The sequence below is a fragment of the Gadus chalcogrammus genome, chromosome 20, assembly GCF_026213295.1.
Source record: "Gadus chalcogrammus isolate NIFS_2021 chromosome 20, NIFS_Gcha_1.0, whole genome shotgun sequence".
Lineage (NCBI taxonomy): Eukaryota > Metazoa > Chordata > Actinopteri > Gadiformes > Gadidae > Gadus > Gadus chalcogrammus.
The window spans coordinates 17153465-17180964 of NC_079431.1; the positions used below are offsets into that span (position 1 = coordinate 17153465).

Below are 27500 nucleotides of genomic sequence, written 5' to 3' on the forward strand. Positions count from 1 at the left end.
AATGTGTGCTATGGCGGCTGACATAAAAGATTATTATCTCATGTTTTAAGTTTTATTTTGTTAAGCCGCTCATCTTCGCTTCGTCGATAACACAGGAAAACTTGTCGTCATTTAATTGAACTAATTACAATATGCACGCATCATTCAGCCGTGTTTGTGCGGGGACTTTTCGATGAACATAATATTTTGTTGTACGTCCCTACAAATCTAACTTTTAATAAACTTGGCAAATATGATTATTGTCAATTACAAAAGATCACTAATTATTAATAATAATCAAGTCATTAATGTGACTATCGTGACTTGCCAATTTCTCGATTTCTTTGAACTTATCAGCATCTAATGTGTAATTCATGTCAAAATTTGAACGGGATAAAACAATTATTTGAATTGCTGTTGACTAGTATTAATATTTTTTCACTGGAAGGGGCGGCAGACTGGAAGGGGCGTGACACTGGATGGGGTGGGACACTTGAAGGGTTGGGAGACTGGAAGGGGCGGGACACTGGAAGGGGCGGACACTGGATGGGGCGGGACACTGGAAGGGGCGGACACTGGATGGGGCGGGACACTGGAAGGGGCGTGACCCAGGCACTCTATAAGCAGTCCCTTAGGTATTAGCAATTTTGACCAAATATGAAATCCAAGTGAGCTTGCAGATATTTTCATTCACCGTAACATTGCCAAAGTGCTAGCACAAAGAAAAAAACAAATCATAGCAAAAAAATATTAAATGCTCAACCTTTAATCTCATAATAAAATCAGTGGAATCATGGAGGAATTGAATAAGGACATCTTAAAGACTAATGAATATTCCTATCATGCCCCTAACAAACCTATTTGCAAATTCACAAAATCTTACCCCCCAACCAGGTTCTTGAATTCACAAGATCGCCAAGATCGCCATCCAATCATGAATTCACATAGTCACGCCCCCACTGCCGACGCAAACACACCCAAGTGCAGTTGTCTTATCACGGACGCAGCCGTTACCGTAGCCTGAAGGTCCTCTATGAGTGTAAAGGTCGGCTGGCTTTCATGGGCGCTGGGACGGTGATTTGTGAGGTTGCCGCAGTCAAGGCCGGCAGCTTTAGCACCCTCGGGTGCTGCTGAAGGTCACATGAATGAATCAGGAATGAATGAGTTGACACAATATGATCACATCTGATAATTAGCACGTACATATTTATCCCTGTTCAATAACATGTGAATCTTGGATGGAAAAAATACATTTATTCAGTGCCCGGGTGAAGTTGTACAGAACACATTGTTGTTGCCGTGACAAATGTAATCCACAGGTTCAGTGAGCAAGGCATCAGTATTGCTGAAGCCAGGGTGAGTCTCTGGAATCCAACACGCAGTCCAAATCTCACACACACACACACACACACACACACACACACACACACACACACACACACACACACACACACACACACACACACACACACACACACACACACACACACACACACACACACACACACACACACACAGTTGGTTCACCATCGCCATTACCGGTCGCGCTCCACCACAGACTTGAACCATAACAGCCATTTTGTTTTTTATGTACAATGAAAACAGTACATGCCAGCCAGGTAAACATAGATTTATCTGCGTTCAATTCAAAATACGTATAATGTGATTTCAGTTACACAGAATCTTGCGGCTATTCATGCTGTGTTGGATTAGGTAAAAAAACATAGACACTATTTGCTAACATACTTGAGAGTGGTCCTGTGTAGAATTAGTGTATGAATAAGGGTAATTTGATTTATTTTGTTGCTAATTTTCCAAATAAAATATTATGTCCTTACATAACTTCATTTAAAAATAAATATCTATTCGCTTCTTTCATTTTTAAAATAGTATTTAAATCTTGTTCTACCCCAAAGTACCCACAATTCTTAAATGAAATTAAAAAACAAAATGAAATAAAGAAATTTTAAAATCTTACAGAGGAATCATCAATAGCTAAAAACAGCATTGTAACAGGATGGATATGCAACAATTCAAAAAGTAAAAACATTTAGGAATGCAAAGAAAAATTAAACAGATAACAAACATAATATACAGAATACAAAAAATGGATACAATTTGAAAATGTAGTTACGTTTTCTTTCTCTTTTGTTACAACCCTGGGAGGGAAAAATAAACAAAACAACTGAAAGAAATGAATGGAAAAATACCAGTAAATGTGCCAATCTCCCCAGGAACAGGAGCCGATACCCTTCTGTTAGACCAGTCTCTTTGGCATTCATGGAAGGGTAAAAACAAAAAAGATGCTGAAATACGTTAAAGTTGGACAAGCAGTCCCTGGCCCCCGTTTAAACGGGATGCCACACTTTCTCAAGGCTCATTTTCAGGGTAAAAATAATGAACAAAGATTAAAATTTTAATGAGGTGCCTGCTCAAACTTGTCGTTCTATTTTTAAACCAAGATCAAAACAAAAACAAAAAAAATTAGAAGGAACCGGGGTTGCGGTGGGAGTTTGGGGGGGGTGGTGTGCTTATTTCGCGGAGTGGGGGATGTAGCTGTTCTCGATGCAGAGGACGATGTAGGAGTGGGAGCAGCTGCTGGGGCCCTGCTGGGTGAGCGAGCCGCTCTGCAGGGAGGACGCCAGGCCGGTCACCGCGCGGTCGCTCGCCCTCCACGTCTCGCAGTAGTTGTCCGTCTGCCGGTGGCCCTTGGTGCTAGAGCCATGCCACACCATCTTATCAGGCCTGCGGAAGGAGAGCGAGGGAGAGAGAGAGAGGGAGAAAGAGAGAGGTTAAAGGGTAACCAGGTGAACCAGTACAGCGTTAACCAGTAAAGCGGTCAACGCACGATTCTCTCCTTTTGTTTCGCCAGCGGTACCAATGTGACCGCCCTAGTGTTGACAAAATTCCCCCTTTTCACCCAAAAATCCAAACTTTCGACCTCTCAAAGGGGGTCCAATCAGATCACAGCTTTGTTTGATGTTCTAAAAACGGATGGAATCCAAACCCCAACGGCTTTCTTCATCATCAAACCTCAGTGCACGCCTCGCGAGTTACCGAGCTCTCGTATGTTAGCCTAGTATACTCTGAACACCCAACACAGCGTCCTCACACTTGCTACTGGCCGCTCCTCAGGTGTTGATTGCTTAAGACTGGCGGCCTGGCGAGTGAATGAGATTATTTCATTGAATGAGATGATGGTATCAGGTGTCTACGGATTGAAACATGTTCTCGGTGTTCTCTCCAGACGACAAAGGGAGGCGGGACCCACCATGCGCTGTCTCTGAGGATGTCTCTGCCGTCGAAGGAGTAGAGAGGAACGCCCTCCCGCATGGTGCCTGAGACCTCCCCGAACAGCGAGTCCCAGCTGCTGAACAGCTCCTGGTCCTGGGGAGGGAAAGCAGCCGGCGTTAGGCCCCTGGGGCTACGGGATGAACGATGCTCTTTGGGAACTTTGGGAACGATTACTGTTTATTTTTATCCATTTAGCAGACATTTTAATCCAAAATGAATGGCGGTGATTTCATCAAAATGCCGTTAGTGAGCAGATAGGGTGTTACGTCATCTTGCTCAGGGATGCCTACAGGTAATAATTATAATTATAATCATAATAATAGTACATTAAACTTCTAAAACGCTTTTGTAAACACTCAAGCACTCTCACAGGAACACCATTTGAAAGGGAAATGCATAAATATAAGAAAGTGAGGTAGGACGAATGCATTGGCGTTTAGGCACAACCTATTTTGCCTGAGGGTCATCCTCCACGTTACCACTAGACTATCCCACCCTAAAGGTCTCCCACATGAAGATTCAAAGGATCGCATGATCATAGTTAATATCCCATTACTTCATTTTACAACAAATCTCCTACTTATATGATATATATGAGCATATCATTGCAATATTGTCAACATACTGTGTATGACCAAACACATATAACATATCGCATAACTTTATTTTGTCCCTATGAGGACCCAGCAGGAGACCGACCTTAAGGTTCACGATGGGCAGGCTGTCTCTGTCCGACTTGCGGACGATGCTGTACAAGTCCTGTAGCTTGGAGGACAGGAAGGCCCGGAAGGTCCCCTTCAGCCCCACGGCTCGCGCCTGCTGGAAGCACAGGAAGTCGGAGCCGCGGATCCCTCGCATGTTGCCGGTCTGGGGCGAGTTCAGGGCGATGAGGTGGAGCTGGAGAGAAGGGTGCAAAAGAAGTGTTGTTTAAAGTAGAAAAAAACAAAAATGAAATCTAGAATATTATGGTTGAATTGTAATCATTTGTTATTTATGCTACAGGAGCAGGTAGCAATCGGGCGTCTTTCTCAAGGATTCCTACTGGTAGATTTCCCCTGCTGTGAGTCAAATACTCAACGACTGTTGCTGTCGTTATCCAGCACATGTCCGGGTAGGGGTTAGGGGCCCAGGGCATCGTGCTGAAGGATCCCATTCAGGTAGACAGCTGACGTTGGGAGGTCGATCCCAGAACCTTTCCTCTGTGTGAGTCAAACCCCCTAACTCCCCTGTGCTAACCTGCTCCCCCTAGAGTACGAATAAAGGTACTGAATTCACAACTGGCGATCCAGAACCAGAAGGTATCTCCCGGGTAAAACACACTCACCCCGGGTCCGGAGGTGTGTACGTGAGCGGCGGGCTTGGGGGCCGCCGGGGGGACGTGGGGTCTCCTGGCGGTGACCGGGTGGCGGACCTCAGGCTGCTGGGGCGGCTGCGGGGGGGGGTTGGCCCGCTCGGCCGTCTGACCGGGGTACCTCGGGTCGGGGAAGCGGGGGTCGTAGTGCGGGGGATAGCGGGGGTCGGGCTGGGGGGCGTGTTCCCTCCTGGGGGTCTCCTGCTGGTGATGCTGGTGGTGGTGGGGGTGGTGGGCCGGCGGCGGCTGGTCCACGGGGCGCGTGTCGGCCCCCCCCTGGGAGTAGTGGCCGGCCCCGTTGACCGACTGGTCCTGGGACTGTGTGTAGATGACCACAGGTGGGGGCTGGACCTCAGCCACCTCGTTTTCCTGGTGAGCCGCGAAGAAGAAGAAGAAGAAGAAGAAGAAGAAGAAGAAGAAGAAGAAGAAGAAGAAGAAGAAGAGAGGAGTGTTTTTTAGTGACTAGTAGTGAACCAGAGTATGAGGGCTGGTGACGATTGATCAGTGTTTGGTTTCATGGGGTCAACATACCGAGTCTCTGTAGAAGGGATTGTAGTCTCCGAGCTGTGGAAGAAATTGAAACATTTTGAAAGATTAAACATTGTATAATGTGTGTACCACAGAGGATGTGTACCACTAGATGGATTAGGCATAACAGTATCATGATTGTATTTTTACTGAGGATCGATACAAATTCTGACTTTCTATCTTTTACACTCTTGAAATATAAATAAACACACACAAAGATCAAACACATTTGTTGTTTTCATATTTCTTATCTCTAGCTATATCTCTTTCTTTCTATTTGAAAAGAGATAAGATCGTTCCCTAGGTTGACAATTCGGGTAAACTGTTACCAAGAGATAAAAAACAAACATAGCAACCCTATAATTGATACACAAATAGTAGGAAAGGTGGCGAATATGAATACTGTTTGTACACCAGACATAAGCGTTACCATGACTTGGCGCAGGCCGTGGCGGACACGGAGGTAGAGGTCGGCCTTGTCTAGGCAGTAGATGAGGCTGCCCTCCTCCTGGCGACGGGCCTGGGCCAGCATGGTGTCGTAGGACTTCAGCACCATCACCTGGGGGCGGGAGATCAGTGGGTCACATTCACGGTTCATATTCTCCTTATATAATCCGAAACTGGCACGATGTAGGGTTAAATCATTTAAAACATCTAAAACCCAGCATCTAAAACAGTGAACAGTGTGGTCAAACAGTATGGATTGGTATGACTTATATTTTGCAGTGAATATTGGTCGGATTTTTATATGAATGTGTAAACCAGGAGTTAAAAAATATACATCAAATACACTACATTAAAAAATAAACACTTTCTTATCTACCGATATTAATTTTACCCACTTTGGTGGCTGATATATAGCTGTATCCCTGACACCAAGTACATTAAGTACACTAAGAAGTACACATTGATGTCCAGTTACACGGCCATTGGTCACACCTACCCCAGAGGAGTGGCCTGAGGCTCCTGGGGGCCCGGGGGGCCCTGGGGGTCCAGGGACATGGAAGGCTGCACATGGTAAAAGAAACAACAACAGTGAGATAGAGTAAAGCAGTCCCAAGGCCGTGCACATGAGTATCCAGCTTTTAGCGCCCGGTCCTTGTGTGAGCGCGAAGCCCCTGGAGAGACCACGGCCACCGCCGTGAAGGACGCTATAAATACACTCCTCTTGATCCTCCTTGACACCCCAACGCCTGGCGCTAAAGACCTTGCCGCGCCCCGCTCTGAATCCCGCTCTGACAGAAGCCGCGCGGATTTCCCTGAGCCTCGGTACCACAGGTCAAGGGCGCCCGTATGGAGCTAGCTCTGGGCGCTGTCCGCTACGCTAGCCTGCTGGGACCTGAACTACAGTAGAGGAGACCCCTCTCTCGTAGTCACGAATCATACCACCGTGCGGCGGGTCACCCAACGACCGCATCTGGAGGCTGCAAAAAAAAACCTGTGGTGGATGTTGCTATGGTGAATCTTTCGTTGCGAGGTTCTGACCCGAAAAAACGAAGCGTGTCAGCAATTCCATTATTGTTATTCGTGTTGAATAACACAAAAACAATTATCTGAGATGCGTTGTTGTGCGCTGCGATCCTCCGACTTCACGCTTGATTCACTCCCATTACCTCCCTGAATTTATTAGGAAGGTATACGTGTGGATGGTGTCAAACCAACGAGCGTCTTCCCCTTGTCCATTAAAAACATCCCGGAGACAAACAAACATTTCAGTCGAAGACTGAAATAACCCAAACCCTTTTTTTTTTTTTTTACAGAATGACTGCATGGCTAGGGCGTACCAGGGCCTGTAGAAAGGCAATTACGCAGATTATATTTACTTTGAGTCATTTAGAGTACACTTGTATCCAAAGTGACTTACAAGTCACCTGAGGGGGAATAGGTGGTATGGACGTTTTGAAGGGGTAGGGGGGATGTGACATTTTGTGATTTTATTAACCAATGTGGGAGTGAAGAAAAGTGAAATTCATTCAAAGGCAACTAAAGCATAGAAGTAATTCAGTAAGTTATTAAGTTAGTAGATGCTAAGTGGCTAAATAGCAGTTTGAAAGCGTGTAGTGTCAGATGCGTGAGGGCTCTATGCTCACAGTGGTTGGGCCTGTAGGGCCCCGGTAAAGAGGGGGATCCAGTGGGTCCGGGAGGTCCTGGGGGGCCTGGGGCTCCTGGACGGCCGTCATACCCGATACCCGTGGGTCCAGGTGGTCCCTGGGGTCCAGGGGGGCCCATGATGGAGTCTCCCTTCGGACCCTTGAAGCAAAGGGTTGGGAAAGAACAACGTTGAGGAAAAACTGTGTGCAATGGAAAATAAAGGCTGTAAGACCTTGATGAATGAGAAACAACGTGTCTCTCAGTAATTCATACATATCGCTCTATAGCTCTGAAGCATTAGTGAACAATGACCCGTTTTTAACAGTTACAATGCAATCACAACAAGTGCTTTGCTAAAGTGGTGTTTTTATCGTTTCTCTCCTAAAGATTAACATCGAGCTCCCTAAATGTTTTTTTATGTTTATTTTATCAGAAGAATGCTTCACATTACGAGCTTCCCCAATTGCACTAGTTTATGGAGTCTATTGAAAAGACTCCCCTGCCATCCCTGCACTTACTGAGAAACCCTCTGCTCCACAAAATTCTACTACAGCGATAGGCCCCACCAACAAACCCTCAGACCCAAACTAGTCTCTCAGTAGTCCCAGGCCATGGGACTACTGTAGCTATAGACACTATAGCTATAGATAACTAGTGTGTTCTGTCTACGTGAGTTTGAATCTTCTTTGAAGTTAAATTATTGAAAATAAAAAAATCACCTCCACCCCACCTTTCAAAATGATCTCTATCATTCATATCATTCTAGATATGATGTCATCAATATTTTGTAATTGTTCATACTTAAGCAATGACACTGACCAGGGTGAATATAGATTAGATCCAGACAATTAAAGAAAAGAAAAGGAGTAAGAAATTAATTTGCAGACATATGAGATTTGTTGTAGAACGTATTAGCAAATCAGTGTGTAGAAGCTACCCTGTTAAAGGTCCCATGACATGCTATTTTATGTATTCTTTAATATAGGTATTAGTGGGCAACTAACACAGTATTCAAGACGTTCCCGAAATTCAGCCGTGGTGCAGAGTTACAGCCACTCCGAGCCAGTTGCACATTGAGCTTCCCCCAAATGCGCTGTTTTGGTGTCTGTAGCTATAATGCAAATGAGGAGGAGCGAGGCGGGTCAAGGAGGAGGGTGGGGATGTGGCCCTGAGCAGCTTGCAGCCACGGTGCTCTGTTTACAGTGGATGTATCGCAATGGCGAGGCGCACACAGCCTTTAGCCGTGTTCTGTAAATATTCTAGAACACACGGGAGTCCTGGAGCTCTATATTTAAATAGTATCATATCGCCTACATAGATATCTATAGCATATAATATTATTATCACGGCCAAAAGTTGTGTGAGCCGATATTATGAATCTCAAACGACCGCGTTGAGTTCTCCGACGTTCCTGGTTCTTCAACGTCCTCATCAATGTGAATTAGACTGAACCGCGACAAGGAGGAGAAAGGGATCGTTGCCGGGCAGCGCTTAGGCACCTCCGCCTCTGGCGGTGGTCCCTCAGCGGGGCTCAAGCGTGAGACATTCGCCGCCAACAATCCCTTTCTCCTCCATGTCGTGGTTCATGTTCTTGAGGGAGTCAAAGCCAAAGTTCCTTCCCCCCAATTCATTCTCAACCTTGGCTTAGATAACCCCCAATACGAGTCTCGTTGTAGAAATACCAGAGACGAGAGTCCGACGTGTTATGTGCCATAAGACCAAAAGCAGAACGGTCATCCAAATAACAAGGAAGTGTACAACACGTTCGTTACAGTCCTGGAGCTCTATATCAAAATAATATCATATAATACATAGATATCTATATAATTTAATACATATTCCACGGCCAAAAGCTGTGTGCGCCTCCAGACGATATTATGAATCACAAACGACTTTGTCGGGTCTGCGACGTCTCTGAAGTCGACTGAAACCGCGAGCTGCCTGCTGCCGGCTGCCCGCTGCCGGGCGATGGTGCCTCGCGGCAACCGGCGGCATGTCGCAGTTCATGTACTTCAGCCAGTCAAAGCCAAAGTTCCTTTCCCCCAATTCCTTCTGCACCATGGCTCCAGATAACCCCCACAACAGTCTTGTTGTGGAAATACAAGACACGTCCAAAGAACCGACAAGAATCACTTGCGTTACAGTGTGTGTATTCACACCACACACACACACACACGCACACGCACACGCACACGCACACGCACACGCACAGCACACGCACACGCACATCGGCACTCACACGCACACACACACACACACACACACACACACACACACACACTACACGCACACACACACACACACACACACACACACGTGGTGCTCGCACGGTCCGAGTCTCGTTTGGCGGCCAACGTCTCTGGGCGGGTCCAGGCAGAGTAAGGGGAGAGCTGAGATTCTTGGTGACTTCCTAAATACAGACATTCCAAAATCAGCGCACTTGAGCCTCCGTTTTTTTCAAAGGCTAGCAGAAACAGCTAGTGCTCGTTTTACACCAAACGCAAGTTTTAGCCACTGGGGGACCCATGGGCAGGCTAGGGGAACTCAATTTATGTTAGAAAACCTCATAAAGTGAGATTTTCATGTCATGGGACCTTTAAGAGTTTGGATAAGCTATATAAAGTTGTTTTCAATTGATAAAAATTATTCTCCTAGTGTTCCTAGAGTGAGAGTGAGCCAGAGAGAGAGTGAGAGTGAGCCAAAGAGACAGCGAGCCAGGGAGAGAGTGAGCCAGAGAAAGATTGAGCCAGAGAGAGAGTGAGAGTGAGCCAGAGAGAGAGAAAGCCAGGGAGAGAGAGAGTGAGCCAGCAAGAGAGAGTGAGCAAGAGAGAGATAGAGAGCCAGAGAGAGTGAGCCAGAGAGAGTTAGCCAGAGAGAGAGTGAGCCAGAGAGAGTGAGCCAGAGAGAGAGTGAGTCAGATCGAGAGTGAGCCAGAGAGAGTGAGCCAGAGAGAGAGAGATTGAGCCAGAGAGAGAGAGTGAGCCATTAAGAGAGCAAGGAAGGGAGAGAGTGAGCCAGAGAGAGTGAGCCAGAGAGAGTGAGCCATTAAGAGAGCAAGGAAGGGAGAGAGTGAGCCAGAGAGAGTGAGCCAGAGAGAGGGTGAGCCAGAGAGAGAGTGAGCCAGAGAGTGAGTCAGAGAGAGAGTGAGCCAGAGAGAGTGAGCCAGAGAGAGAGTGAGCAATCGAGAGAGCAAGCAAGGGAGAGAGTGAGCCAGCAAGAGAGAGTGAGCAAGAGAGAGATAGAGAGCCAGAGAGAGTGAGCCAGAGAGAGTTAGCCAGAGAGAGAGTGAGCCAGCAGAGAGTGAGCCAGAAGAGAGAGAGTGAGTCAGATCGAGAGTGAGCCAGAGAGAGTGAGCCAAGAGAGAGAAGAGTTGAGCCAGATAGAGAGAGTGAGCCATTACAGAGGCAGGAAGGGACGAGAGTGAGCCATGAGAGGAGTGAGCCAGAGAGATTGAGCCATTACGAGAGCAAGGGAAGGGAGAGAGGAGTGAGCCAGAGAAGAGGGTGGCGCCAGAGAGAGGGTGAGGCACAGAGAGAGAGTGAGCCAGAGAGTGAAGTCATAGAAGAGAAGTGAGCCAGAGGAGTGAAAAAAGGTGAGGCCCAGAGAGAGAGTGAGCAATCGAGAGAGCAAGCAAGGGAGAGAGTGAGCCAGAGAGAGAGAGAGGGAGCACACAAGATTGAAAGCGAGAAGGTTAATTAATTATTCACGTGACTAGCCCCCACCAACAAAAAAAAGAAGGATTTGACTGAGATTGAGTTGGCAGCCAGACACTGGTGAATTATTGCATTGCCTGCTTACCTTCTAAGATTGGACAGTCTCTTATCTGAGTCAACTGGGCTATGTTGTTACCATGGCACTGATAAGCCCTCATCAGGTGTGTTATTATTTAACTTTTATAAACTTTGTTGGTTTTCCATCCATATTTCAGAGGTTGGCCCTTCCATCCCCTGAAATATGATTTGCCCGGGTGTCTCCAGACATAGTCATTGGGCGTAAGAACACTGTCAATCTGATAACGCCTAACGCCAGTGGAGCAGAGCACTGTCAATCTGGCAAATATAAATGAACGATCTGACCCCCGATCTGTCAAACAAGTATATTTGCATGCATCCAATGATAAATCTATGCATACAAATATACATATACATATATATAAATAAATATTAAAAAACAAATATGCATATATATATATATATGTGTATGTTTTTATTTCTGATATAATTGTCTGATTTCCCATGTGTCCCCTGACTGATTCTTGCTGCCCCCCTGGGCCATCTCGCCCCTGTGTACAGGCAGCTGATTACGCTACAATGTTCTTGGTAATGATGCTATCAATGCTGCCCTTTTAGTAGCATGAGTAGTTTATCATTGATAATACGAATACGAATTGAGGGAAATCACACTGAAAATCAGTTGCAATATATATGTTCTGGTCTTCAAGTCCAGATCGAAGACCAGATGTTTGGTCGCTGATCTAGACCCAACACATCCTCGGGCCTGAATTACAGTCCAAGTCCGGCCCTGGCCTAAACCATAATGTCCGTCCCTCCTTTTCTGCATCTGGTGGGCATTCATGGTGTTAAATGCTAAGCATAACGTAAATAAAGTTGTCCTCGAGGAAGACTTCTTGACAGCCACGTGACTTCTGCCTCGGTCCACTCATCAGTGGAGAGTTGTTGATTCGAGCACAGTAGGGTGGGATCATGATATGTTCACGTCGGTGTGGGCATAAGGCTCAGGATGTGTCACATGGTGACATAGTGGCAATAAACGGAAGAGGCTGCAAGTACACATCCAATGACTGCCCGTCCCCGCTCGCACCTCGGTTCACCTCGTAATGTTTGCATTTGACAACGTTTAAATTACTTGAACAGAGTCAACCTGGGTCTCGACCTGTGGCAGCCGAGGCCTGCTGCTGGCTACCGTATGAACACGCACGCAAACCGGAGGGCGTCGTAAAACCCTGCAGCCGGCTCTCCCTTCTCCCCCTTCACCCCATTGTCTCCGCGCTCTCCCTTCAGCTCGTTCTGCAGACACATCACAGTGTTTAACACGGCCATGAACGCCAAATTTACAATTACACGTAAAAATCGATTAGGTTTATTAATACGTTTTTTTGAACTATGCGCTTTACAAAGGAACAAAACGATTTTACACATCATTTTATCATCATTGACACAATAAACATGTCAAATAATTTATTCATTCACAATTAGGGATTATGTATATGAAAACAGTGGCGATGATAATTACTATTAAATGAATGCATACATAAAAGGAATATCTATACAGAAATTGTTTGGATTCGTTTAAACTCTCACCTTGAATGCATATAGGTCCAAGTTAGACGATGTGCCTTTAAAAGAAACAGAAATAGATATTAACATGATTAAAATGTGGGAATGTTGTGTGAGACTAGGATTGAGTGGAGTTCGGTAAGACTGGGCTTTACCTGGTAACCCGCGGTCTCCTTGCATCCCTTTCTCTCCTTTAGTCGCTGTGGAAATATAAAGAAATGGTCTATACATTTCCAATCCTGGTATCTGCATATCCCTCACTAAACCTGTGTTTTACCTATCCTCGGTAAGAAGCACAAAAACTGACATTCTCAACTCTGAACAATAGACACTCTATCCTCTTAAAGTAAAGACAGCCGCCTAAATCCCAAACTCTGATAAAAAAACTTCATGGCTTTCTCACAGATAATTTCTAATCTTTCTTTTTTGTTTCAAAAGTTGACGTCATTTCTTAATTTGAATCCTTCTTACTCAGCAACAGAAATGTACCATCAAGTAACTTGATGAACATGTATTATGTTGGTTCTTACGCTATATATTACGCTAAGACACATCAGTGTGTTTGTGTGTTGGAGGTGGGGGGGTTGTGTGTGTGTGTGTGTTTGTGTGTGTGTGTGTGTGTGTGAGTCCATACCTGGGTAGTCCACTGAAGTGTCGTAGCGCTGGTTGAAAAAATGAATAAAAGGGGGTTAAGACCAATCTGCAACATCTCAAACTCAATCATCCAGTGAATATTTTCTTCTTTTAAAATAGAGGGAGCGTTCCAATAAGGAAAGATTACCAAACTACTTAACATGATGTTAGATGTATACCTAAATTACTAATATACTACTTCAGGGTAAGTATATAGTAATAAAACACAATTGTATATTTGATCAGTTCCATTCTTTTTGAAGCTAAGTTATGTAGATGACCTGTGCTCTGTCTGGATCATTTCATGGCCAGGATGACCTTGTTATGCTGCTCATCAGTTAGAGCAGCCTGGCAGTTGGGGACTGCCCAGTTTGCCTTGCATAGGTATTTGAAAGTATTCTCTAGTCTAGACTTACATTGAAGCGGTCCAGAGGCGTGGGAAGGCCAGGGGGCCCAGGCGGCCCTGGTGGTCCTGCAGGCCCCTGTTGAACACAAAGACCACTCAGTATAGGAGACATATGTGCAGGATGTGAAAAACTGAATGAATACCAGACTGGGTGTGGGAGTCACAGCCACATGACTACAGGACATTAAACAATATCAAGATACAAATGTTCAATAAGAATAGGCCATAGCTGCAAAAAAAAGAATATATATATATATATATATATATACATACATACATACATACATATACATAAATCTTACTACTATATAAAAGCAGACCTGTCCGACAAGTTACTCGGACAAGTTGGTCAGTGCGCATGTGCCAAGCAGTCTGCAGCTCACACACACACACAAAGCACACCCGCATACACGCACGCACATACACACCGTATACACACACACACACACACACACACACACACACACACACACACACACACACACACACACACACACACACACACACACACACACGCAGAAGCGCACAAACACACACACGCACACACATGCACCCCAAGCAGCCTGCAGCTCACGCACACACCGTATGAGCAAACACACATGCGTTGTTGGTGTATACGCCGCATACACCAACAACGCACAAACATGTAGGCCTACACACGCACGCACACGGCAAGACAACGGCAAGATCGATCCTGCATCCCGCAATGTCTTGCGATATTGATACGCCCCCTTCCCGCCTGTTTTAACGGCGTCGCCGTCGGTAAGACGGCGACTTAGCTCCCAGGTAAGATGTTCTTTAGAAATATAGACTGTAGAAATTGCGATAAAAGAAGTGAAGAGACAATTTCTCACGTCGACAAGCAACGGCAGGTGTTCATTTTGTCATATGGTTATAGGTCATACAGGATAAGGCTTAACATAACCCTAAAAGTACACATCATACAATAAATTACAATAAATGAGTTCACAGCTCAGTTGTCAACAGTCAGCTGAACCTTATAGGGTCCTGTCCTTCCACTACCTGTTTTCACAGTTAAACACAGAAATCAACTACATTTTTCCAACTCACGCTAACTGCATATAAAGCATCAAGTGTGAATCACCCTCAGGGTCAAATCTCCTGATATGCAAATGCAGCAAAAATCTGTGAAAACGGCTAATAAGTAGAAAAGTATTTAGCTTGCTTCATAACGTCAGGAGAAAATTATTATGCTTGCTTCATTACGTAATAGGGGAACCAAAATGTTATACGATGTAACATAATAGGCAAAATGTTATTACATTATGTGCTCAGAATTTTGTTACATTATCGACTGGGGTTTCCACATAATTAGTATACATAGTATCAGCAGTAGAAATGAAATGTAAGCGCAAGATGTGAATGTAAACATTATTCGAGCAGAGGCATTATCAAATTTGTTGGGTTTCAATAGTTTTATAAGACGCCTATGAGCATTATGATGACATGTCCGGGAACATTGTGCGTGTGTGCTGGTGTCCCATGCGTACCGGGTAGCTGTATCCTGTGCCGCCCCCTGCATCTCCCTTCTCTCCCTTGTATCCGTTCACACCCGGTCGGCCCTCCAGAGAGAAAGAAAAAAGACCCAGTTGAGAAAAACTTTCTAATTTAAAAAGTGAAGCTGTTAATTACATTTAACATGGGACACGGGGTAAGACTCAACAAACATACAAAAATAATGCAAATATTTCCTTTGTCAAATTGTTCGATGGCGATAGATGTGAAATAAGAGATGGATAATACTTACAGGTCTTCCAGGCATCCCCATTTCCCCCTTATATCCAGGAGAACCGTAAGGACCCTGTGGAAAACCAAAACAACGGGTCAGACTCTTCCATTATGTATTCATGTGATGTTACCTTCAGGAATTAATCACAGGGCACACTCATTCATTTGACTGGTCTTCAGAGTTACGACTTTATAAACAAAAGGGCCTGTTGTTTATTTTATACAGGCTAAAATGAATTATGTTTGAAAGGGTATGATGTTATTAATATACTTACAGGAGGCCCAACAGGTCCATTAGCTCCGATGGCACCCTGCGAGGTGATGGAAAAATGTGTGAATAAAACGATTTAAACATTTCTAGTTCGACAGTTGATCGAAGTATGAATTACAAAGTCATATTTAAGCTATAATAATACTTATTATCAAAGTCATGCAACAAGATAAAGGCTAACACGAAATGCTAACGCTAGTAAGTAGCATAAACCCACCTTTGGGCCCGCCAGCCCTCCCAGGGTCAGGGGGCTTCCGTCGGGTCCGACCACCAGCCCTGCCTCGCCCTTCTCCCCCTGAGCAGAAGGACACATGGAGAACAACAGCCTTTAACATCAATTCCCGGTCACTGCTGTAGAATTAGATTAGTTTCATATTGATTACTATTCTCGTTTTTGTAAATGTAAGATATGGTATGAATACAAGCTAGGAAAGTATGGTATTAAAGCACAAAGTACAGGAATGGAATAGGGAGAGAATCCCCCCAAAAAGAATACATATATATATATATACACACACACACACGAGTAGTAGCAGCAATGCAAATGCCCAAAAAAAACTGTAAATGTAAAATAAATGTAAACAATGTGGACAGATAAAATAGACTTTATATTGGCTTCAGTGCCTTTATATTGAGACAGCAGACAAGTTGGTGTATCGCCTACTTGTTTAACACACACATTCAAGCTTTATTAAGACACGTTTGATTACCTTCACACCGTAGCCTGGCAGACCTGGGTCACCTCTGTCTCCTTTGGGTCCAATCGGGCCCTTTGTAAGGGAGAAACTCAATTAAAACATGTGAAACATAAACACAACAACCACAGTAACACAAGGGGGGAAGGGAGGAAACTGTACATAATGTACGTTCCACTTCAGAGCGAGCATGGTTAGTCAAGCCGCACGGTCGCCAAATGCCATTTGTTTCTTGTTTCTGTTTTCAGAACTGCTGAGCGGGGCGTTTTTAATCCAGCTGGGCCCGCCACCCCCCCCCCCCCCCCCCCCCCTCCCCCCGCACCCCACCCTAGCTCCTCCATACAGCTACCTGAAGCTGTGAAGGTGGTGGGGTGACCTATATGCGCTTACCATATCCAGTATATTTACAGAGCACGTAAGTAATGGTTGAGCTGTGATCTAAACTCAAATGGCGATGGAGAGATGTGGTAGAGATTTGGTTGAGATGTTGTAGCGGGGGAACAAACATGTCCACCCTTAACTCATGTTGGGTTTTGGTGTTTTGGGGTACTTGAAATACAGTTTGTCTGGTTTTCTGCATTTTGTCAACCCAGGTTGGAGGACAACTGAACATGGACTATCACATAATAGTCCATGTTGAGGTTGGAGGAAAACTGAACATGGACTATTATGTGATAGAATATCAATATATTAATACAATAAAACGTAAACGTGGTTATGATAACATGTTGTACAAAGATGTCTGACTTACAGGGAATCCAGCTTGGCCAGGTGAACCATGGGGACCCTGTCGAGAATAGAGTAAAGAGGACAAAGCATTAAAGTAATAAATCAAGGTTCCAACAATTGCATAATAAGTGCATTTTCATGTTGACATTTACACATGTTGGTTTTGTAGCATTCCGATTTTTTTAGAAATATCCTTGATAATACATCTGGTACCTCTGTACATATTTATTACATGATGCATTACAGCTACGTGAGATACATAGGTGGAACCTGTGCAGGTAACAGAGTTTACTCTTACTCTTACCAAATGGGCGTTTCTAAGGTACTTTCCAACAAAAAAAAGGCCTGCCTTCTATGACAATTTCCATTCCGTGTTGACAGAAGGTATGTCATTGACATTAATAACACATTAGAATGGAAACAGATGTTCTGCTACCATATACTTGAAAGGGGCTCATAAAAATAATTTCATCCAACAGTGTCAGAGAGCCTTAAATCAATCAACTGGTAGTAAAGGTTGCTTCTAAATATGTGTTCTTGTATCACATCAAATTAAGTTATTGGCAACGTTGAATCATGCTCACACAACATCTAAATGGAAATAGAAAATAAAGGTATTTGTCAAGCTGAGTACCTAGTATTACCTATCAAAACTGTGATTCTATCATTCCTATACGTTTTAAACAGTCCACATTAGCAAATTCAGTCTTACAAACAGTGGCGGTGGGTCAATTGAGGGCGCTAGGGCGCCGCCCCTCCGTGAAATATTCACTTGAATATATCTACCAACTATTAATCAACTATTATCAATTCGTAATAAATCAACAATAATACATAGCGTCTATCCTCGTTTAATTGTGTGATATAATTTTCACTGCCAGCAACCATTTAAATGCGTCTGAACGTCAATGATTTGGGCTAGGCTAGTTATTGGTCATTCGAAATAAAGCCCTCCTCCAAATCAGGGGCGCCGGCCACGTTGAAGTCAATGTAAGCTCGCTAACTTTTTGCAGTCTATCAAGCAGAGACAGCTTTTTATTGCCGCAAGAAAATTCCCACGCCCAAGGCCAATGGTGTCGCTTTTCTTTTTTGTTATCACCACATCATTGGACAATTCAGCGAATCAATCAAATATGTTACCTCCCTCAGCAGCATTCGCGCAGCACAACTACATATAGGGAAGAGATAGATCGCTAACTACCAGAGAGTTGTAAGCACATTCCACCCATTTCAGTAGCGGAATTGGACTCCCCAAGCAATGTTATGCTTAAAAGGAGCAAGTAAGTTACATATTAATTTTGTCTTTCGGCCTGTAGCATATAAACAAAATTAAGCTACTGTCCCATATTTCTAACTGCATTGAAGTAGACATTGAGACTCACAAAAAATGGACGCTATAGGACAGTGATCATGATTTGTCTCATTATCAGAATAACAACAATGGGTAAAATAGCAATGGCTGGTGGAATGGCCATAACGTAGGTCTGAATATGCAATGTAAGCTTGTCCAGGCCCTGCAAGTCAGGATGTAGGCTATGAATCTGAATGAATAGTAGGTAATAGGAAGTGGCCATCCCCAAAATGCACCAGAATACAGGAAATAAAAACTATTAAATTCAATATTTTTTTATGGGGGGGGGGGGGGGGGGGAACCCTGTCTATTACTGTGCCCCATCAATATTTTTGATCACCAGCCGCCACTGCTTACAAAAATATAAAATATAACTTTTTCATATATCTAGAGAGGCTGAATATGACCATGAGTGAATAAATAATCCATTGGGTTGTGCTTTGCATCACCCCTTTTGTTAAAAAATACGAAGGCATAAGCATGAATAATGAGGAGAGTGTTTAGCATAAGACTGTATTAACATGCTCCAATGATCCCCCTGGGGTGGTGTCTTCCATTAACACACTGTGGACATGGCCGCCTGCCCCCCGTGGAGAAGGTAGATAGAGATCTCCCCCCCCACATCTAAAGGTTGGATTATACTTTGTCGGATCTTAGCCTTAGGTACTCAGTGGGTCTCCACATGTCTCTTGCTAAAAGTCACACATTTAGTGCCATCTGGTGATCTGAGTGAAGATGATGTTTAACAAACTAACATGCAATGGTCAATCAATGCCAAACCCTTCAACTTGTCCCTCATGGGAGCAGGACGACCAGTCTTTCAACCTGACAGACTTAAGCAGTTTTAAGCAGCACACGTAACCCATGGCAGTGATTTCACAGTTGACACAGACACCTCGGGTGGTTACTCGAAGCAGAAGAATAACTTAGCACTATCGTGGGGTATCGTACGATCTGTGTTTCATGTGTGATAGAGTTAGCCCTCACCTGAGGCCCGCCGATGCCGGTCGTGCCGTCCTGCTGTGAAAGGAAAAACATGCGTGTTACTAACATGATTACAGAGGTTTGAAGTGTCTATTCACTTTATTGTATGGAGTTAGAATCATGCCAAAACCCCGCACACACGCAAAACGTGTTTTGCTCACGCATAACGATTCACACGCACACAAAACGTGTTTTACTCATGCACAATGATTCACACACACGCTCAGTGTGGTTTGCAAATACAAAACATCATTCACAAACTAATGCATTTTGCTTCAGAAACAAATACAGTATGTTTTACACAAAGTACAAAAAAATATCCTTCAAGTACACAAAACAATTCTACAAGTAGCCTACGGAACACGAAAGCTGCGCGTGGATCGGAATGCATTTGCGCACGGATCGGAATGCATTTGCGCATGGATCAGCAGGGCGGAAAATTAGTGCCAAAAGTCACGTGACAAACAAATGTCCTGTGATTCACACTACAAAACAACAGGTGGCGTTGTTCCTGCCAAACCGCACGGATTCCGTACGGTTTCCGTGCGGTTTAGCACTTTTACCGCGCCATTCTAGGGCCAGTTAGTGGCCTTCTTGGCTTTCCATAGAATCCACACACGGTTGGCCGGATAAAGATTTTGGGGAGAAAAAAAGATCGTCCTGGCGGCCTTAAACTGACTCAACAGCGCCACCTTCTGTTGTGTAGTGTGAATCACAGGACATTTATTGGTCACGTGACTTTTGGCACTAATTTTCCGCCTTGCTGATCCGTGCGCAAATGCATTCCGATATGCATTCCAATCCACGCGCAGCTTTCGTGTTCCGTACTTGTAGAATTGTTTTGTGTACTTGAAGGATTTATTTTTGTACTTTATGTAAAACATACTGTATTTGTTTCTGAAGCAAAATGCATTAGTTTGTGAATGATGTTTTGTATTTGCAAACCACACTGAGCGTGTGTGTGAATCATTGTGCGTGAGTAAAACACGTTTTGTGTGCGTGTGAATCGTTATGCGTGAGCAAAACACGTTTTGCGTGTGTGCGGGGTTTTGGCATGATTCTAACTCCATATTATTGTACAGTTTAAATTGCTTCTAAACCCTTCCAATATATAGATGAATATATATAGACATAAATATGAATATAATATTATCGATGTGTTGTAGAATGTGATTCTCAAGAGGGCAACTCTAAATCAACTCTGGCTTTCCCCTCTAAAGTCTGTCATTAACTGCTGACTGTGGCTGTCAATCTTCAGTCCCAATGCTTACGAAGGCAGTTGTTTTTCTTCTCTCAAAATAATCAAACATAGAGAAATAAATCCCTACCGATACATTTTTTGAGCAAAAATGTCATCATACAAACTGCCAGTCCAAAAAAAGCAGTTTTGTCCATTGAATAGGAGAGTGAGCACGAGGTTGCTAAGTTGCTAAGTTAGCAAATATAACTAACACCGCTATTCCCTAACCTGAAACCCTAATATAGATAACAAAGCAAATACAGCTTACCGCGCTCACACAGCTGATAATGGCTAACTCAGCTTAAACCACTAGCACAGCTCATAGTGGCTAACTCTTATTTAGCTGGAAAAAAGGGGTTATTTATCGGACGGCATGTCGGGAACTAACGTTTCCAGACGATTGGTAGATGATCTGTCCGGGTGTTCCAGGTGGGCCAGGAGGTCCGGGGAGTCCAGTGCCATCTCTGCCCGGTTGACCCTGAGAGGAGAACGCCCACAGTCAACACGACGCACCTCATAGACACTCATAGACACACATTCTTATGATGCAACAAGAAGAAAGAAAGAAAGAAACAGTAATAGACAAAAAGATGGAAAGAAACTGACCAGTTCTCCTTTTTCGCCGAAGGCACCCTTTGGTCCCTATATATTATACCATCAAACAACACACAAGGAGCATTATTGAGTTAAGTACTATACTATGTCAGATAATGATTCTTAGTAAGACTAACAGATTATGGTGATTTTTCACCTGAGGGCCAGGGAAACCGTCCAGTCCTGGCTTCCCATCTCGTCCCTGAGCTCCTTCACTGCCCTTCTGCCCATGTATGCCCGGGAGACCAGCCCGACCCTGCACACATCAAGCATTGAGGTCACTTAGACATGATGTTCCTGTTACATTTAAGTCACTTCAACATGATGTTACTGGTACATTTATGTTGCCTCACCATGATGTTACTAGTACATTAAAGTCACTTCAAACACAATACAGTAGTAGGCAATTAAGTAGAAATTTCAGTTCACTATTCGGGAGTATTGGAACAATTGCTGCGGTTATCTAAGATAAGTTCTTGAAGCGAACCATAACATTATCCCCAAGGTTGAAATCAACTTGAAACCATTGGCGAAAAACTCAATAAATCACTTTAAATATAAAGAGAAGGACTATAGAAAGTTTAACATGATCTATTGAATACTTACAGGTAAACCAGGTACACCAGCCTGACCCTGTGAACAAGACACCTTGGTTATAGGCAAGCTCAAAATTGTCAAGGGCATAAAAAGACGCAAAGTATAATTTATATCCGGTCATTCATATCCTGGCAACAACCACATATCATAAGGTCTATTTCTATCATAACAATAGAGACTCTGCATTCTCGCTACATGACTGCCACAATTTGCAACAGAGGACTATATTTTTCAACCTGATGAATTGTTGACACCCCTGTTTTTCTGTGGAAATCACAGCATTTTTGTGTGGAACTGCTGAATGGCCACATATAAGTTGGGCTTTAGGCAAGTCTGCTTCCGAATCCCTGTTGTGAATTAGCTATTGGCTTAGTGCATTATACCCTGCATGAAATATCTGTCAAATGTAATCCAAGGCGGGCGTATAAATATAATATATGACATATGTATGAGCTACAAGGGGACACACTTCATGTCTTTTTGCGCACAGGAATTAAAAAAACAAATTAATTTGGTGTGGAGACCGACAGGCAGTGAAGTACAATGGATGTTCCTTACAAAGTGTTAATCGTTCAGAACTCATTTATTGACATGAAGAACACTAACCTGTCTTCCTTCAGGTCCGCTAACGCCAGGAAGTCCATTGGACAGGATTCCACCGGAACCCTCCATGTCATCCTATGAATGGGTGAAACGATATGTCAATAAAAAAAAACAATAAACACATATATGTATACATATTGTAAAACCTCTTACTGTTTAACTAATTTGTCCCAAACAAACATCTCTCATGGTATAATGAATAGGGATATAAAATATTATTTGTAGAATTTGATTAGTTATATTATTGAATCATATGATATGATTATTGAATCATGTCTTATTATTATTCTTTCCTATTATATTATTCTTCCAATAGAAACATAACTTTATCCTTCACTTCCATCGCAGGTTCTGACTATGTTTGGGCGACTGCATGGTTCGACAAGCCAATGAAAGAGCGCAACATAGATATCACAAGATAAGAACTCACAAATCCAACTCGACCAGTACCAACACCACCGGGGGGCCCTGGGGGCCCGGGCTGTCCGACCGGTCCCATTGGCCCAGGCAGGCCGGCAAATCCACCTTCCCCTGGTTGGCCCGGCAACCCCGGCTGTCCTACAGCACCCTGTGGTGGAGGAGGAAGGGTCAGTTTAAGTGGACCACAGGCACGGCCATCTTCAGAGGGAGGGTTTGAGCCAAGCAAAGTGGTGTAGGGAAAGGTTTTCTCTTGGCAAAAGAATCACAACAGAATGTTTTTCTTACACATTTTTAATCCTTGTTAAAACCAATAATGCCATACTTCCCTTTATATGTCTTATTTGCATATTGACATTTAATGTGAAACAACCCTGATTGATTAAACAAAACAAACCCAGGTAGAAGGATTGAAGAGAAGCATGGCCTCCATTGATTGTTAACTGACTCACTTCACAAGCGTGAACAAATTAACAAATAGACACACACAAACACACACACACACATGCAAATTATTCATATTCTATATTAGGGTTGTCGGGAGCGACGGCATGTGGTTTAACATTGAGCTAAAGAGCACTAATCCAGCCGGATGGATGCATGATGAAGGAGAGTTACCCGCAGGTGGGCAAGCTTAGAGAGGGAAACAGAAGACGAAGAGTGAGGAAGATGATTGCAGAGAAAGGAGAAGAAAGAGTCTGGCTGGAGGAATAAAGGGAGAAGGTATATAGGCTTTAGATCAGTGCAGGTCCTTCATTAGTCCCTCACTAATGCAAGATGAGATAAGGTTCACATCTTCAGACTACTTTAAAGGGAAAAAAGATTTGGAGGGATATAGGAATGAAATGGATCTTTTGATGATAGCCGAGCTTCATAAAATAGGCTATTACTTTTGAAAGTGAAGTTTGCAGTGAGACTGAAGCCATATGGGAAGTTCTTGATTTCAATGGGAACAAAACATGGAGGTGAAACATTACCTTCTCTCCGATTGCTCCTGGAAGACCCAACTCGCCGGCTTCGCCCTGTAGCATAAGAGGGACGATAAAAGAAAGAAATATTCAGCAAATATTGGAATTTTATTTTAGATCTCACCAAGTCATTTCATAATTAAACGATTGTACTTCCCACTGATTGCACAAAACAAGTTCAGTTTGGCACATCAACCACATAGTTAGGATAAGAGGCACTTCGCACAACTGTACCTTAGCTCCCGTCGGACCGGAAAGTCCTGCCACGCCATCGGTCCCCGGAAGTCCAGGTAGACCCTGTGGGTCCAAGGTCAAAAGATTTGCTCAAAACAATTACTTTGAATCTTGGTGATTGGATCTCGCCAATAAGAGTAGTAGTGGTTTTAGTGGTTTAAGTAGAGGTCACATACGGATTGACCGGGTGCTCCGTCCTTTCCTGGGGGTCCAAAGGCCCCGGAGCTTGTGGCTGTTCCAACGCCAACAGCGGTAGAGGGCCCTGGAGGTCCAGGGAGCCCTGGGGGGCCAGGTAGTCCAGGCATTCCCTGATATGAAGGAAAAAGAGGATCAAGAAATTAAGTTGGGTTCGTGCATTTGTAGGCCTTTAGATTTGCCCTTAAAATAACCCCTTTCACTCACCCGAATAGAGTCCAGGTCTGTAAAACCTGAGCCTTCCATGTCCACAAAGGTCTGAGAGATACACAGAAAAAATGTATGTCAGAAAACACAAGCAAATACAGGGTATGGAGACTGACTTCAGCACAATTCTATTCTGGGAGGGGAAAGCAGATGCTTTTATCCAAAGGGACCTACAGTGCAGTCCGACACATATCATTATGAGCTGGTCGGGGTTAGGGCATTTGGATCACATTTTTGCACATGTAGGCTCCAGACACTAGGGATGAAACACAGAACCTCTCAACTGGGAGTTGAACACAGACACTAGGGATGGAACACAGAACCTCTCAACTGGGAGTTGAACACACCAGCCACTGTATTAACCTTCCCCACTCGGTGAGGGTTAAGTGGGCTAGTACTGTACGTACGCCTGTTTCCGGGGTCCATACAAATTGTTATGGTCTAAAGAGGGTGAAGTGCTGGACTTACTGATCTGGATCCTGTTGCTGGTGGGCCAGGGGGTCCAGGGGGTCCCCTTGGACCAGGTACAGCTTCTCCGCGGTCTCCCTTTGTAGAATAGTACACTCATGTTCACACACATTCTTGATAAACACACACTTTTAAATATCCTGTATTGAAGAGTCTACGAGAGGCTGTTGATCGTATCGATGGGCCAGGATCTCCAGGTCAGAAACCCCTGTGCTGAAAGCAACTGAATTGTATATTATTTTTCTTCACCCTTTGTCATTCTTTATGCAAGGACTTCTCAAACGTTGTTGAATAGGGAGTGCCTTTGGCCCTCTTGTGGTCATGCATCTATGATTGCCCCTTTAACAATTAATTATACAACTTTTCAATGTATATTTTTTAATGTTAATTGAAGACTAATTTGAATAATGAATCAATGATAAACACATGATTCATTGATGATATTCATATTTAAACTATTCTAAAGTCTACAGTCTTAAGTTCTGGTTGGTATATCATACCATACCTTTTCTCCTTTAACTCCAGCATCACCAGGGGTTCCTGGAAATCCTGAAGGTCCAACAGGGCCCTAGAATAAAATAACAAGTTTAAAATATCTCTTACAAATAAAGCCCCATAATATACAGCAGACAAAATAAAACACTTACTGCCTTGCCGTCTTCACCAGGGTCACCCTATTGGAAACAAATACAATGAATTGTTTAAAAATATAGAAAAATATAAATATATGCTATGTTTGACTATATTCCAATGCTAGTTTGTTTACTTGAGGAATTGTATCCCGTTTCATGATGGCCTCAAACGGGTGTTGTTTCATATTGTTGGCAAATCTGTCTACAATTTTTTATTTTTTTCTTGCATTATTTGTTGTGTTCCTAGAAACACAAAAGATCGGACTGGATCAATAGATGGGTCTGACTTATCCTTTAATTTCTCATCACACCAAATAGGATCTAGTTTTCATCCAGGCCATGTATAAGTAAGGGATAATGTATAGAATGCTGGTCATTATCGGGAAAATAAGCCCTGACACGGCGAAGAGGCTTCATTTCGATAACGACCGGCGACGTGGTTCATTTCCTATATCTGTTGTTTTGCTCACCGGTTCTCCGTCGGTTCCTGCAGGTCCCTGGGCCCCTGGTGGACCAGCGGGCCCCGGGGGGCCAGCCACCCGCTCCACCACGGAGCCGGGGGTGCGCTCCAGCAGCTCGGCCGAGGGGCCCGCGGCGCCAGTTGGGCCGGGCGGCCCGGGGGACCCGCTGTCGCCCTTCTTCCCAGGGTAGCCGAACCCGGCACTGCCCTGGAGGAGAGGCAGAGAAGAGAGGCAGAGCACATCTTTTAATGCTTGAAATACATTGTAACATGTTAATTATTCACATTACTGTTAATGGAGTTTTAAGAAAATAGGACTGAAAGTAATATTAAGCATACAATGTATTGTCCTTTGAGCATTCCCCCAAAAATATAAACTTGATTAAATGGCATCCATTTTGGCAAATTATGAGGTATTTAGGCAGACTTTCTCAATTATTATTTAAAAGAAGGGGGGAAATGTATGTTATTAACATGTATTTGTGAATCACCTGTGAATTGGCGGTTCAAACAAACGAAACAAAAACTAATTAGATGAGGATTTAAAGTTTGAATGTGTGTTGTTAGTCTGCCATAGGATCATGTACTGCATAAACACACACTGCTTATGAAGCTAATAAAAAACATGTTTCAAGAAAAAAAACACAGCAATATGAATTCATGAATAATTAAAATACAGAGACATATTTTCCTTACCTTGAGTCCTTTTTCTCCTGGTTCTCCCTGGAAAAGAAGCGTGTCAAAAAGATCAATAAACCTTTTTGTTGAACTGAATAAGTTGGTATTAACCGTGGCTGAAATGAACAAGAAACGATGAAACAGGCCATTTGCTTTATGGCGGTTCCACTTTGAGCAGCTGAAGAAATGAATTTATAATATATCTCTGGCAGATTATATGGATGATGAACATTAGAACTAAACCTGGGCTGTTCTGTTACACGCTATTAAATGCTCCATAGTTGCAACAGTAGATAGAACATTAATACGTGCCTTATATGAAAATGAAGGATTGCCTCAAGAAAGTAGTACTTATAAATCTTTGCATATGTATTCCTGTAGCCCAAAAGATTGATACAGTAATTCTAAGCAGCCGTGCTTTTGACACTACTTGAGTACACTGCCCTCTGGTGGGGAAATCCCCCAAATGTTCAAATTTGCTATTGCAACACTCGGAGGTTGCACCTTCTCTCGACCTACGATCGATCTAAATATTCTTCTTTCTCAGCCAGAACTTCCAAACATATGGTTAATCTCTCATACATCTCTGTGTTGACTTAAAGGACCTTACCGGACTAAATTAGAATCATTACAGCTAAAACTAAACTTTCCATTACCAAAAAAAATGCTAATTAAACATCCTATCTTGTGTAAATGTCACCACCAATGACAACAGCTCTAAATCACCCCTCTGTGTGGGCACTGAACCCTTTGACCTCGAGGGCCATCATCACATGTAACATCAAGTCTGAGGAAAGGGGATCCAGACCTTCTCTCCCCGCACTCCTCCTCGCGAGCTGGTCGAGCCGG

General features: G+C 43.7%; 1 protein-coding gene across 1 annotated transcript in view; it reads right to left on the reverse strand.

The window, feature by feature from the left end:
* Positions 1-714: 714 nt before the first annotated feature.
* Positions 715-27500, reverse strand: part of col18a1a (collagen type XVIII alpha 1 chain a) — a 47813-nt gene continuing 21027 nt past the window's right edge. The window contains exons 7-42 of the mRNA XM_056580445.1: positions 27460-27500; positions 26670-26696; positions 25984-26181; positions 25529-25555; positions 25387-25449; positions 24882-24959; positions 24414-24464; positions 24188-24319; positions 24012-24074; positions 23787-23831; positions 22823-22960; positions 22396-22467; positions 21799-21825; positions 21350-21448; positions 21205-21240; positions 20987-21076; positions 19362-19394; positions 17046-17081; positions 16310-16369; positions 15817-15894; positions 15604-15639; positions 15348-15401; positions 15091-15162; positions 13590-13655; positions 13175-13202; positions 12696-12740; positions 12565-12599; positions 12188-12270; positions 7243-7475; positions 6096-6160; positions 5583-5711; positions 5156-5188; positions 4598-4993; positions 3973-4170; positions 3251-3366; positions 715-2724 (exon numbers count right to left, since the gene is read on the reverse strand). The exon at positions 27460-27500 is cut by the window's right edge and continues 93 nt beyond it. Of these exons, the coding sequence (XP_056436420.1) occupies positions 2511-2724; positions 3251-3366; positions 3973-4170; positions 4598-4993; positions 5156-5188; positions 5583-5711; positions 6096-6160; positions 7243-7475; positions 12188-12270; positions 12565-12599; positions 12696-12740; positions 13175-13202; positions 13590-13655; positions 15091-15162; positions 15348-15401; positions 15604-15639; positions 15817-15894; positions 16310-16369; positions 17046-17081; positions 19362-19394; positions 20987-21076; positions 21205-21240; positions 21350-21448; positions 21799-21825; positions 22396-22467; positions 22823-22960; positions 23787-23831; positions 24012-24074; positions 24188-24319; positions 24414-24464; positions 24882-24959; positions 25387-25449; positions 25529-25555; positions 25984-26181; positions 26670-26696; positions 27460-27500 (3197 nt within the window). The 3' untranslated portion in view covers positions 715-2510. The remainder of the gene's footprint in view (positions 2725-3250; positions 3367-3972; positions 4171-4597; positions 4994-5155; positions 5189-5582; positions 5712-6095; positions 6161-7242; positions 7476-12187; positions 12271-12564; positions 12600-12695; positions 12741-13174; positions 13203-13589; positions 13656-15090; positions 15163-15347; positions 15402-15603; positions 15640-15816; positions 15895-16309; positions 16370-17045; positions 17082-19361; positions 19395-20986; positions 21077-21204; positions 21241-21349; positions 21449-21798; positions 21826-22395; positions 22468-22822; positions 22961-23786; positions 23832-24011; positions 24075-24187; positions 24320-24413; positions 24465-24881; positions 24960-25386; positions 25450-25528; positions 25556-25983; positions 26182-26669; positions 26697-27459) is intronic.